The sequence below is a fragment of the Helianthus annuus genome, chromosome 1 (genome assembly GCF_002127325.2).
Source record: "Helianthus annuus cultivar XRQ/B chromosome 1, HanXRQr2.0-SUNRISE, whole genome shotgun sequence".
Taxonomy (NCBI): Eukaryota; Viridiplantae; Streptophyta; class Magnoliopsida; order Asterales; family Asteraceae; genus Helianthus; species Helianthus annuus.
Genome location: NC_035433.2, coordinates 106125183 through 106137358, shown reverse-complemented (window position 1 = coordinate 106137358; position 12176 = coordinate 106125183). Strand labels below are relative to the sequence as shown.

Genomic DNA, 12176 nt, shown 5'->3' with positions numbered 1-12176 from the left:
CACATACCGGCTGTAATTGAAGACTACAAAGACTTAATCCCTGTAATTATAACTTTGGAAAATAATTTGGAGTAGTGTAAAACAGTTAATAAAAAGAGAATGACTCACATTGCAAGTTTATACGGGCAGGGTTTTGCCTACTGATAAGCCGAATAACCTAGTTTAAACAATAATGCACACAAACCAGGTTAGTAACTAATACAACATTTACGATAACTCACGAGATACAACCCTCACAACGAATGACAAAGTGCAATACTTAAATATCCAGCGGATTCGCAACGAATGACAGAGTATAGCCCGAATTTGGGCGACACCCAAACATCCTGTCGGAATCACGACGAATAACAAAGTATAACCCTAATGCGGGCAGCACTTAAACATCCATTGGATAGTTTCAATCGATTGGATATTTAATCGTAGCAGCGATCGAGTTATTACCCGGTGTTGTGGCAGGACCTCCTTATATGAAAATTATAATTTTGACAGTAGAACTTCGTTTTTTGATCGAAATTATGAGCACGGAATGAAAGTCCCATGCACAGGCTATTTATAGCCTGAATTTGGTGTTCTCGCGGCCCGCGTAAAACATAAGTGAAACCTTACACGGCCCGCGAGGCCGCCTAGTCTAGGCATAGGGTTGATTGGTCATGGGCTAGGCTTGACAGGTGGGCTGTACGTGGCCCAAATAGGTATCCGGATAGATTTCAAGTTGACGCGGCCCGCTTAAACATCCTTTAAGTTTTATGCGGCCCGTCTGAAGTTCTTAAATACTTATCCGGTTGATTGATAAGTTGTAGCGGCCCGCGTAGGGTTAGGCTATCCCTTACGCGGCCCGCCTAAAACCCAAATTTCTTGTTTCTCTTGGTTTTTCACACTGGTTAGGGTTTTAGGGTCCGGGTTTTCACGTATGAATAGATTAGGGACATTTTTGAAGGTCCTTACACAAGAGGACGCACCGCGCATGGGCGTGCGGACCTGGGCGCGCGCGCACCAGTGTGACTTGCGCGCGCGCGCGCGCAGAAGCTTCCAACATTGAATGTTTGTGTAGTTACAGTTCAGCTTCGAAACTGACGAATTAACGATCATTGACTGAGAATTAAATGACGTATTAAATTGCATTGAAGACGTTTAATGCAATTTAAACCTCTCCTTTAATTCTTTTGACCGTTTCGATGAAGATGTAGTATAAATACAACATCTCCACCACTGCAGAAGTACACAAGTAACACAACAGCAATTCACTTTCTCTCCACAGCTTTTCTAATCTCTTTCTTGCAGTTTCAAGGTAACCTTCGGGTTGTAGGCGAACTCCGGCAGTACTACTGCTTCGGCTGTTGTACCCTGGGAAGCAAAACGAGTACTCTTGGGAGACTCGGAATTTGTTTTAAGGGAAGCGTGTTGAACACGTGCCTCAGTCTTCTTCTTCATCTTCATTTCTTGTATTTAGTTTTTTAGTTGTAATTGTACTGTAATTCTGCTTTCTTTATATTTTTGTAGTGTAATCAGTAATAAAAATTTGTTTATTTTATTTAAATTACGCGAACGGTTCCTACAATGGGTTTCTGCTTGGATTGTCATGGTTTGGTACAAAATTCAAGTTCAGGGAAGATTGTGAAGTGAGTGGAATATGAAAAGATGAAGATGATGAATTATTGCAGGTAAACTGTTCGGCTAAATGCGTGAGAGAATAATGGATGAATGGGTGTCATCAGCGTTCTTATCGAGTAGGGGCCAACGTGAATGGAATAAGGGCCTTCCGGAGACGTGAATGGTCAGCCAATGTTTAGTGGCTGGTGGATTGTTGGTTTTTAATGGCTAATTTGTTTATTTGTCTAAATATCTTAGTAAAATTACCAATCTACCCTCATCTGCAAGGCACATGTGATATTTAACTAAAAATTTTAACCAGGTTAGGGGTAAAGGACGTAGAGTGTAACGAGTTTTGCAAATAAAAGATTGTGACTGTAATTATTAAAGTTAAATGGCATCCATTGCAATGGGATACAAACATAAAGACGAAAAGTGTAATTTACCCTAATAAAAAAGATATGAAAAGTTACAACATTTGTTCATAAACCTCAAAATGTATCCAATCTTGTATCAATAACTTCATATTATGAGATAAGAGTTGATCTTCAGATTGAAAGTCAACCATAAACTTGTTAAGCTTCTTCTTGCTTATTCTTTGTGGCTTCATTTTGCTCTCCCTGTCTATAATACTCTATAATACTGCAGCATCCTCTTATTTCTGGTAAAATAGAAGAATAACACTTTTGGGTCAAAATGGTGGTCAAATCCCTTAAATGTGCATGACATTGCTTATAATATCTTACTTATTAGAGTAAAAGTGGACTCTATTATAACATAAACCCATGTATAGAAGACAACTCACATAAGACTAAAACATGTGCATGCTAGGTTTAACATGCTCGTAAGAATTCCATCAACAGTGGGATGCACGAAATCAACAATCAAATGTTCGGCATCTTCACAAAAATCGAAGTACGAAAGCACTTAAACTAAGACACAAATAACAAGTGAGAAGGGAATAATTAAAAAAACTAACTTAGGTTGTTTCTCATAATTATCGTGTCCCTTACAACAATGACGTCAAAAACTTGATCTGTGCAAATATAGTAACACATATAGAGCAGGAAATGCATAGACTAGTTTTAAAATAAATCACAAAACAAAACAAAACTACACACGTTAAGAGACAAGCATACGTATCATTATATATAGTATAAGAGTTGTAAGATACCGAGTATCAATCCATGGACACAATGAATCGTGATATTAAAACCCTCTATCAATATTCAACATTCAACTGATGAATTTGTTGTTTTTTAAAAGAAGTTATTAAAAAGAAAAAAAAAAGTTGGCCTAGAAAAGTGTAAATAGACCATTTATATATAGTATAAGAGTTGTAAGATACGGATTTCAATTTCTTTTTGGCCTCGAACAAGAGTTTGGACGATGAATCTGGTCGATGTCTTGGACAAAGTGGAACCATGAGGGACCGTGACGGTCTCCCACATTGTTGTGCAAGTGTTAGTTTTAATCCTAAGCATGGACAAAGTGGAATCACGAGTGGTTCTACATTTGTGAGAGAAGCAATCAACGTTAAAGAACGCGTTGTGTAAGATAATTACACCAGAAGAAGTGAGTGTGATATGAACCACTTGAAGAGAAGTTCGCGTGGAGCAAATATAATTATAGTTGAAGAAATCAAAATTGAAGATTCAAGTAGTGTGAAGCATGGAAGAAGATAAGAAGACTCAAACTTGGAATAACAATTAGGGGGTGAATGTTAGCCTTTAAGTGCTAACCAAGTTTGAATGAAAGTTATTGGGTAACAATTAAAGGCTAACAAAACATAATAATAATTTGTTACTAAAACTAAAAACATAAGATATATCTCCCATTTGGCAATTTGGCCTTACAAATCATCTCTATTAAATTTATTTGGATTTTATGTTGTCACTAGCTAAGGTATCATTAATCCCATTTAAGCTTTTTATTTGATTACATGTGATTTGTCCACTTCCTTTGCGTACATGTGATTGCATATATATTGACCTAGAGGGAAACGTGGTGTTCTTTTGATGAAACGACGCAATTAAATTACATCTTGATCCCCTAGACGACTTCTAGATAATACAATTTCAACACCAAACTAACAATGCATGAATTACATAATTGACCCAATAACTTTCATTCAAACTTAGTTAACAAGTAAAGGCTAACAAAAAGACATTTGTTACTAAAACTTTGAACATATTATATACATCCCCTTTGGCAATTTGGCTTCACAAATCATCTATGTTAGATTTCTTTGGATTTTATATTGTTAAGGCATCATTAATCCGTAAGAAAAACTATCGAGGAATTTTCGTTCCCTCATTTTCTACATAAGAAAGCTTAAAATGTATTCTCTTTTACAATACCATATATTCAATTTATAATTTTTTTTATCCTACAATTTTTTTTATATTCAATTCAATATTATATGAGACAAATTACATAAGGATAGCAGGTAGACGGGCAACAAACTGCGCCGCCATCCCCTTCTGAATAGAAAACCATAATCTACTAAAACATCGTTTAGTTTGATTATAGTGCACACATGATATTACATAGCATATTAGGATAAACAATACATGAAATGAAAATTTGGCATAATATTATGAGTATATAGACCGATGTTGTGTTCGATCTTCTCATGGGCAGTTCGGGTTTTGACCCGGTCCACCGTAGAAAACATGGCTACCCCAGTTATCATTGATGCCCTTCACAATATCATAGCAACTCTCTTGGGGAGTGATTGTGAGGAGATCCTGAGGAGACCTTAAAGTGTTTGAGTCATCAACTATTTCAATGTTTCTTATATAACTTGCTTTCCTATACCCTTCTTGAGGGAAATGACCACTGCCCATTTGGGTAGTTGTATGATGACCGCCTGAGCGTAGGTTAATCACCTCCCCGCCCCATTCTACTCTTGATGAGCTCTCACTTAAGTATGAAAACAGTGAGGCCGGCCAGTATCCTATTACATTTCCATTAACTTGCATCCACCAGAGCCCTTCTTTCGATTCCTACAGAAAATGGTACAAAAACCATTTATACAAAACAATAATTAGGAATGTTTCTCTTAGTGATCTAATAGTTAAGTTTCGAAAAAAAAATGCAAACAGACTGCAGAGATATGGTATTTCTATTATGCATTTCTAATATTTAAGTATTTCTATTATATATTTGAAAGTTAATTGGTTTTTATTTTTTAGGGTAAATTACACTTTTCGTCCTTTATGTTTAACAGAATTGCAATGGATAGCCTTTAACTTTAATAATTACGATCACAATCATTTATTTGCAAAACCCATTACACATTTTTCCTACACAATTCCAACTGAATGTATTCATTTTGCTATGCATTTCCTACAAAATTAGTTTTTTTTCCTACAATTCCAACGGAATGTATTCATTTTTCCTACAATTTTTTTTTCCTTCCTACACAATTTCAACGGAATGTATTCGTTTTCCCTACACATGCAATTTACACGGAATTAGTTTTTTTTCCTATACAATTCTAGCGAAAAAGTATTCTTTTTTTCTTACGCTTTCCCACGAAAGTATTCTTTTTCTTACAAAACAAATTCAAAAGTGTAAAAAAATACTACACCATTTTTTCATAAATTTTGTTTGTTTTTAATTTTTATTGATTATTTTCAATAAAGATTAAAAACAAACAAAATTTATGAAAAAAAACATCTGTAATAATTTTTTAAACTTTTGAATTTGTTTTGTAACAAAAAGAATACTTTTTTCTTTGAAACGATGACTTGTCTGGTAAATATGACAAGGTTTAATATAATTTTTAGAAAGAGGGTATGAAAATTAATAAGAGGAGCCTTAGTTAGGAAATTAGAGAAATACCTTCCAGATAAGTATGGTCATTTCATATTGAGAACCATCAACTTGTGAAGTAGGAGATAGGCTGCCCCCAATTGCAATCTCAGTGTTGGTTTGGATGAAACCGGGGCAGTCAAGATTGTAGCACTTATATTGTTTATATCCATCACTCTGCCCAAAATATGTATGAGAAAATTATAAAACCGTCCAAAATATGTATGAGAAAATTATAAAACCGTCCAAAATATGTATGAGAAAATTATAAAACTTTAATAAGATATAAATTTAAGCTCGTAACTTAGACAAATATCATGTACAAATTTACATGAACTTACAGTCCAGAAGATGAATAACCTGGTGGTAGCGTCCTTATATTTCCCTTGATAGACCTGTTTCAAACAGGTTGCAATAACTTTTAAGTTCAAAGTATTTAGTTCTTTTAATCATTTAACTCGATAAGTGAAGCTCGGGCTCGTTTACTAAACAAACTTATTTTTATATTGGCTCGTAAACAAGTTCAAATAAGCTCGGTTCGACAAGTTAATTACTAGACAACTTTAAATAAAGGATAAATGTTACACTAGGGCTCGACAAACCTACGAGCTTTACATGTCAGGCTCGAGCTCGATAAATAAACGGACTTTATTTTAGGCTCAAGCTTGATAAGGCTTGGCTCATCTTGTGCTTTTTCTCGAGCCGAAAGAGAAACTTTTCATAAAGTAAAAGAAGTGGATGTAATGGCTCAATTTTTAAGTTTTCAAAAACCGAAGAGGAGAAATCTATTAGGTATTATTTATTATCGTGTTTTTTTCGTTATTGAAGTATGGTAAAAAAAATTGAACGTTACCCCTGAAATTTTGGTATAAATCTGCCACTGGACTTAGGTGTTTATGATACTAGAATTTAAAGAAGAGGAAACTTACCTGCCAACCAGCTTCAATGGTATTCACATCTGAATCAGGACCTGCTGTTACCCATAGTTGAGTCAAACTAAATTCATCATTTTCTTGAACCTTTGGGTTCCAAAGATTAAATGTTGCTTTTGTTCCAAAAAAGTTCCCTTGAGTCCTTACAATTGCATACTAACAAAATCTCAAATTCAAGATCAGGTAAATTATGAAAACAAGATGTAGAGTATGCATGGCCGGGGCTATATATAGAGGCTTACCTCATGGTTTTCGTTCACGCTGGTGAATTCAGGATCAATGGAATAAGCAAAAGGAAGACTTTTCTTCTTCTTCACATACTTTGATACATCCTCTTCATTTGTTCTTAAAATGGGGATTGTCCCTTTTGGGCATTTTCCATTTGAATGCCATAATTGAGTAATTGCTTTCCCTTTGGTTGATGTTATGTTGTCATCCTTTATCCAGTTTGGATGATAACTTGGCCTCATCTATATATAAATATAATCACATAGTATTAATCTTTGAATAAATCTAAACACATGCGGAGAAAAGACGCAAACCTTAATGGTATGGTTTTTAAGAAGTGGGTGATCAAAAGCTGGTTGATGAGAGATATGAACGCAGTCTATTATATCACCATCGGGACTCTGTTGAAAAAGCTAATGACATTAGCAAACATTAATTTGACAAGAAGAATGGTGAAACTAAGAAAGGAGAGAAGGATAATAGACCTTGATAGATTTAACTACATGTTTATTTTTAGGAAACCTACTTCTGCCAGCATAACACCACCAATTTGGCGCCATAAACAAATACAACACCACCATGAAACGGAAAAGCAGCTTTACCTCCATCATCTTCTCAAGAACACTTGCTAAATTGTCCTGCAAAAATATCACTCTCAACTGCATGCAACACTAGTAAATGAGAAAGGAAGAAAAAAATAGATACACAACATACCAGGTAAGTTTGCTAGGGTGGGGTTTTCCATGCAAAGTATATATAGGATTTTAACCTGCCCTAAAACTGAAACTTTTTAGATTGTGATACAAGATTTTTTTGGGGTGTAAAACGTCTAGGGACGAATTCGAGCTCGGCTCATTTATCATTTATTAATTTTATTTTTATTTTTTGCAGTTATTTTTTTATAATATTAGACATAATTTCATATAAAACATAATATATATTATTTAATTTTTTATCAACTCGATCTATTTATAAGTAGTTTAATTATATGAATCTAAATTAAGGGTGGGGGTATAATGTGCGGGGAGTGGGTGATTGAATGGGTGTCACCGATCAGTGACCATAACCCCTGATTGAGTGAGGGTGTTTGAGTAGGAGAGAGAGTGTAAAATCGGTGTAAAGTCACCGAAGGTGGAGAAAGGTGATGGAGGAGAGAGAGAGAGTAGAGAGAAGAGAGGAACCAATCAAAAAATTTATAACTAAAACACCCTAGGGTGATTGACTATACCCTCCACCCTAAAGATATTTATGTCATTTCCGCGTTTATCAAAAGTGATGTATTTGGCATATACTAGTTTCGAAAGATTTCATTTTTCTACAAAAACTAGTTTCAGTCAAACTTTTGAAGACTTCATTTTGATACGAAAACTTCAAGTCAACTCGGGGTTTCTATTTTCTATTCGCTAAAACTTTCATAAATATAGGTTGTGGGGTAGCGCCCCATGCCACCTAGGCATGATGGCGACCTCTACACCGCCCCGGTTCTGCCGTCAAGATGCGCTAAAGCCCTCTTTGCCGGTTGCTTGGCGAGCGCCAAAAGTTGAATGTGGGGTGATTTTGAGGATTTCGACCGTTACGAACGGTAATAATTAAAAAAAAAAAAACCTTTGTATGACGACACACACTTCCAACGTCGTTTCACATGAGTCGCCGACTTCTTTTTTTTTTTTTGAGAATTTCGGGTGATTTAGAACGTGAGTATACATTTTTTAAACAAAGAGAAGATGTGAGACGTAAAGTTGGATTCTCTCCTTTGCATAAATGTACAACCGCGGTTCATCAACTGGCGTACGGCATGTCAACGAATGCATGAGACGAGTATTTACGAATGTCGGAAAGAGTATGCCGAGATAGTCTTGAAAATTTCTGTGAAGGTATTATTATTATTAACATTAACTTTGTTGTAATTTATTTTATAATACTTGTATATTATTAGGTGTTATCAACCTCTATGGAAGATGATATTTGAGGAATCCGACAGCTTCCAACATCCCAAGTCAGAAAGAGTATGTCGAGATAGCCTTGAAAATTTATGTCAAGGTATTATCTTGTCGATGGTATTTATCCGGAGTAGATTGCGTTGGTGAAACTCTTCGTGTCTGGATGACGTCAAACAGTTGTATCACAAGAAGAAACACAAGTCGGCAAGAAAATATGTCGAAAACAGGCGTTTGGAGTATTAAAGAAACAATGGACTATCATTGCCCAACCCTCGTATATTCATGAAAGGCAAAATTGAGAAACGTGAAGTATACGTGTATTATTTTGCATAACAGATCTTGGAGGACAAGGGCAGAGCCTTATGTGCTGACTTCGACGACACCTATCAATCGACGTATCAGCTACTAAACTATGCCCAAAATGAAGCTATCCGAATGAAGATACGTCACAGGGAAACACACTTAAATTTTCAAGCGGATTTTATTGAAAATCTATGGAGTAACCATGCTGGCGACGATGAAGACGAAGACAAGTAGAAATAATTTTTTTATTGCTTAATTGTAGTGTGCCGTTTTTGAATTTTAATATTTATATGTTTAGTTCATTTGTTATCTAATTTTAATAAAATTCTAAATTAAAAAAAAAATAATTGAGTAATGATGTTTGGGGTTTTATCCCACTACAAGCCGGTTAACAATGAATCCTCTTTACAATTAGCACTCACATGTCGCTAATGTGACGTGATAAAGCCCCTAGAAGCTTTATTCCGCACAATATAGCCTAATAGCAAAACCTCAAACTTCACAACTTATTACCTTGAAAATTTTCTTCAACTTGTGCTGCAAAGTTAATAGTATCCTACATATACACAATGCTGTAATTGTCATTTTCTTCTAGGGTGATGTTTCCAGATTTGTCTTTTTTCTTTTTCTTAAACTATAAATTATGAAAAGTCGAGACGTGTTACATTGGGTAACTAGGCGAATTGGGTACCACATGAAAGGGGTTAGGGACGAACGGAGAACAAGGAATCAATAATCAAAGTCTTGAATGTCTTAATCTTTATTGAAATAAAAATAGTGAAAATGATGGAATTTATATTGTTTGGCATATAGAAAATTGGACCAGTCGATCGAGTTTGTGGATGTGAAAAATAATCCTCAAGATGAATAAATCAAAGTCTTTTTGAATGTGTTTGACTGGTAACTTTTGAATGGTTATATTTCCAAACTTTTGTGATGTAACAACTTGAAAAATGGCTTTTACCCGTGAATAACCCGAGTTTGTTTTTTTCACTATGCTATCTGATGAATAAGCGTGCGTGCATGCTCACACCCATGCCATATCCAGGGGGGTGGGGGACTTTTCGCTCAATAGTGTTTGTTATATATGTAGTTTTCGTATAAATTTTTTTGGGTATATACGTTTTCGATCCCCGTCTTCGTTGTCAAGCTTCGCCACTGCCATATCCTGTTCTTCGGCCGCATGGTCATGCATAGTGTAGTGACCTCCCCCATACTACAAATGTTTGTTGCATCATTCATGCTACATACATTTAACTTTTAACATCTTTGTGTTTATATTTAACCATTGAATAATAATAAGTGGACTTTCTTTGCCGTGGTTTCCTTTTATTTAAACCAAATGGAGTTTTAGGCATACGTGGGAATCGACCACACACTTTAGATGAAACCTTTCTCAGGGAAGTTCTAGTTTTTCAATGATGTAATTGTTATCAAAAAGTTTATGCATGTTTGACTCTCAAAAGTAGGATCAAGGTTTGAATGGAAAAGGGTAAAATAGGTATACCCATTTAGGTCGTGGTCTTCGATACCCATTAAATCAAGGGCAAAGTTGTCAGGCAAAGTAATGGACTCGTACTTTGCTTGGTTTGCGTCTTCGGGTAGATTAATATCGGCGTTTGCATAAGCCTTGCTTATTTCTATACGTAAAGAATTACAGTCATGCTGGAGATACTCGACTTTCTTTGAGTAAATTCTAACAACGCCAAATAGAAGATGCCCGGACATTCTTAAGGCAATCGGGACTTCCGGGTTCATTATTTTCTCTACAGAAGTTCAATACATGCATCAGTCAGTATATTATCAAAGATATCATTAAGAAAAATCTCGAAAACAAAATCAACCAACTTGATTAACCAATAAAGTTAATAAAACAAATACACATCTTTATTAACACTAATATGGTCCGATACCAAATACATTGAACCAAACAGTAAATCAATGATTCAGCATCAACAAGCAGTAACAAAAAAAATCCATACTTTCAAGATTAACCCAGATGAAAACAAACAAAAAGAAACCAAGAAACACACAATCAATGACCCATAAAGAAACCCAAATCGAAATTACTCATCTTTATCCCTTCAATGCCCTCACTGTGACAAAAAAAAGAATGATCTTTAACACAACAATCAATCATACAAGTGAACAAACTTTAAAATTGGCAACAACAAATACATAAATCTTGCAACTTTCATTATCAAAACTTTTAACCATTGTAAACCAAAGGTTCAAGATCAACAAGCAGTAACAAAAATCAAAACTTTCAAGACTAACCCAGATGAAAACAAACAAAAAGAAACCAAGAAACACACAAACATTTCAAATTTACTCGATTAATATCATTTCGTGTTTAGTAAACTAAACACTATATCAAATAATCTTAAATTCAATGACCCACAAACAAACACAAATCAAAACAACAACGAAAACAACAAGAAGGGAGTAAAGAACTGACCAACAGTTGAGGGGATGTTGACACTAATATAGTTGGGTTTCTTGAGTCTGTTTTGAAGATGTGCTGCACACCACACAGTGCCCAACGGACCCTTTCTTGCAAGCAGATTGTGAGAGTAGAACATCTTCAAGATTGGATTTTTTGTTGAACGAAACAAATGGGTTTTGTCAGAATTGGGGGTGGGAGTGAGTGAATTAGGGTTGAAAATTGGGGGAAATTATGGGGAGCGGGAAGAAAATGGCGCCATTTTAGGGAAGAATGTAATCCATGATTTTGGTTTTTTTTCAAACACACGATATGGGTCATGGAGTCGTGGGCTGGACCGAAACTATAGGGGATTTTGATGTGTGTCAAAAAAAAAAGGATTATATAATTTCAAACTAGTAATAACACCCCGCGAATTTCGCGGTGTTAAGAAATGATATGTTTATTATTTTTAGAAAAAAATTATGTTTATATTGATAATAAAGAAAACTGTACGCATGGACTTATTATAGAAATATGAAGTTGAAGATTAAAATACAACAAAGAATCGTACAATGGATCAAACAAAACCAAAAAGATAAGTAAATGAATGAAATACATTTTTCTGGTCTCAAATATAAACGAAAGCCTATTACTCTAACACTTCTACTTGCTGGAGCTTCATAACAAATAACCTTGAATTCGTTTTTGACCAATTGAAAAAATAATCATCACCTAACGAAATATATTCGGCTTCAATTATATCATGTCATCCAACAACACCGTACCTATCGTAAATGAAATATATGAAAAAAAAATTATTATTAGTAATATATTGAAATGTGTTGAAAAATAAAGTAAAATAAAAGTAATCAATAACTTGAGTAATCGATTGGCAAACCTTGCTTGACCATCAGTAAAATAAGTGTATATAAGTTATAT

General features: G+C 34.9%; 2 protein-coding genes across 4 annotated transcripts; both read right to left on the bottom strand.

Moving 5' to 3' along the window:
• Nucleotides 1–4030: 4030 nt before the first annotated feature.
• On the bottom strand, nucleotides 4031–7344 carry LOC110874592. The gene is made up of 8 exons (XM_022123151.2): nucleotides 7284–7344; nucleotides 7055–7207; nucleotides 6884–6970; nucleotides 6584–6811; nucleotides 6339–6497; nucleotides 5751–5804; nucleotides 5440–5586; nucleotides 4031–4598 (listed from the first exon to the last, which is right to left on the bottom strand). Exons 2-8 carry the CDS (start codon nucleotides 7178–7180, stop codon nucleotides 4224–4226), a joined length of 1176 nt encoding a protein of 391 aa, XP_021978843.1. The 5' UTR covers nucleotides 7181–7207; nucleotides 7284–7344; the 3' UTR covers nucleotides 4031–4223.
• LOC110874606 (sister chromatid cohesion 1 protein 3) lies at nucleotides 7283–11588 on the bottom strand. Of its 3 annotated transcripts, none has more exons than XM_035990053.1 (3): nucleotides 11271–11587; nucleotides 10320–10578; nucleotides 7283–7338 (listed from the first exon to the last, which is right to left on the bottom strand). In XM_035990053.1, exons 1-3 carry the CDS (start codon nucleotides 11392–11394, stop codon nucleotides 7296–7298), a joined length of 426 nt encoding a protein of 141 aa, XP_035845946.1. In that variant the 5' UTR covers nucleotides 11395–11587; the 3' UTR covers nucleotides 7283–7295. The 3 variants fall into 3 exon arrangements, with proteins under 3 accessions (XP_035845946.1, XP_035845943.1, XP_021978848.1); XM_035990050.1 differs by lacking the exon at nucleotides 7283–7338 and adding an exon at nucleotides 9180–9368 and having other exon boundaries at nucleotides 11271–11588; XM_022123156.2 differs by lacking the exon at nucleotides 7283–7338 and having other exon boundaries at nucleotides 10106–10578; nucleotides 11271–11586.
• Between the last annotated feature and the right edge of the window lie 588 nt (nucleotides 11589–12176).

Coding starts and splice junctions, on each gene's coding strand:
- LOC110874592 (XM_022123151.2), bottom strand. CDS start 7,180: ATGATGGAGGTAAAGCTGCTTTTCCGTTTCATGGTGGTGTTGTATTTG. Junction 6,498..6,583: donor GCGTGAACGAAAACCATGAG/GTAAGCCTCTAT, acceptor AGATTTTGTTAG/TATGCAATTGTAAGGACTCA. Junction 5,805..6,338: donor CCATTGAAGCTGGTTGGCAG/GTAAGTTTCCTC, acceptor TGTTTGAAACAG/GTCTATCAAGGGAAATATAA.
- LOC110874606 (XM_022123156.2), bottom strand. CDS start 11,394: ATGTTCTACTCTCACAATCTGCTTGCAAGAAAGGGTCCGTTGGGCACT. Junction 10,579..11,270: donor CAACATCCCCTCAACTGTTG/GTCAGTTCTTTA, acceptor GAACTTCTGTAG/AGAAAATAATGAACCCGGAA.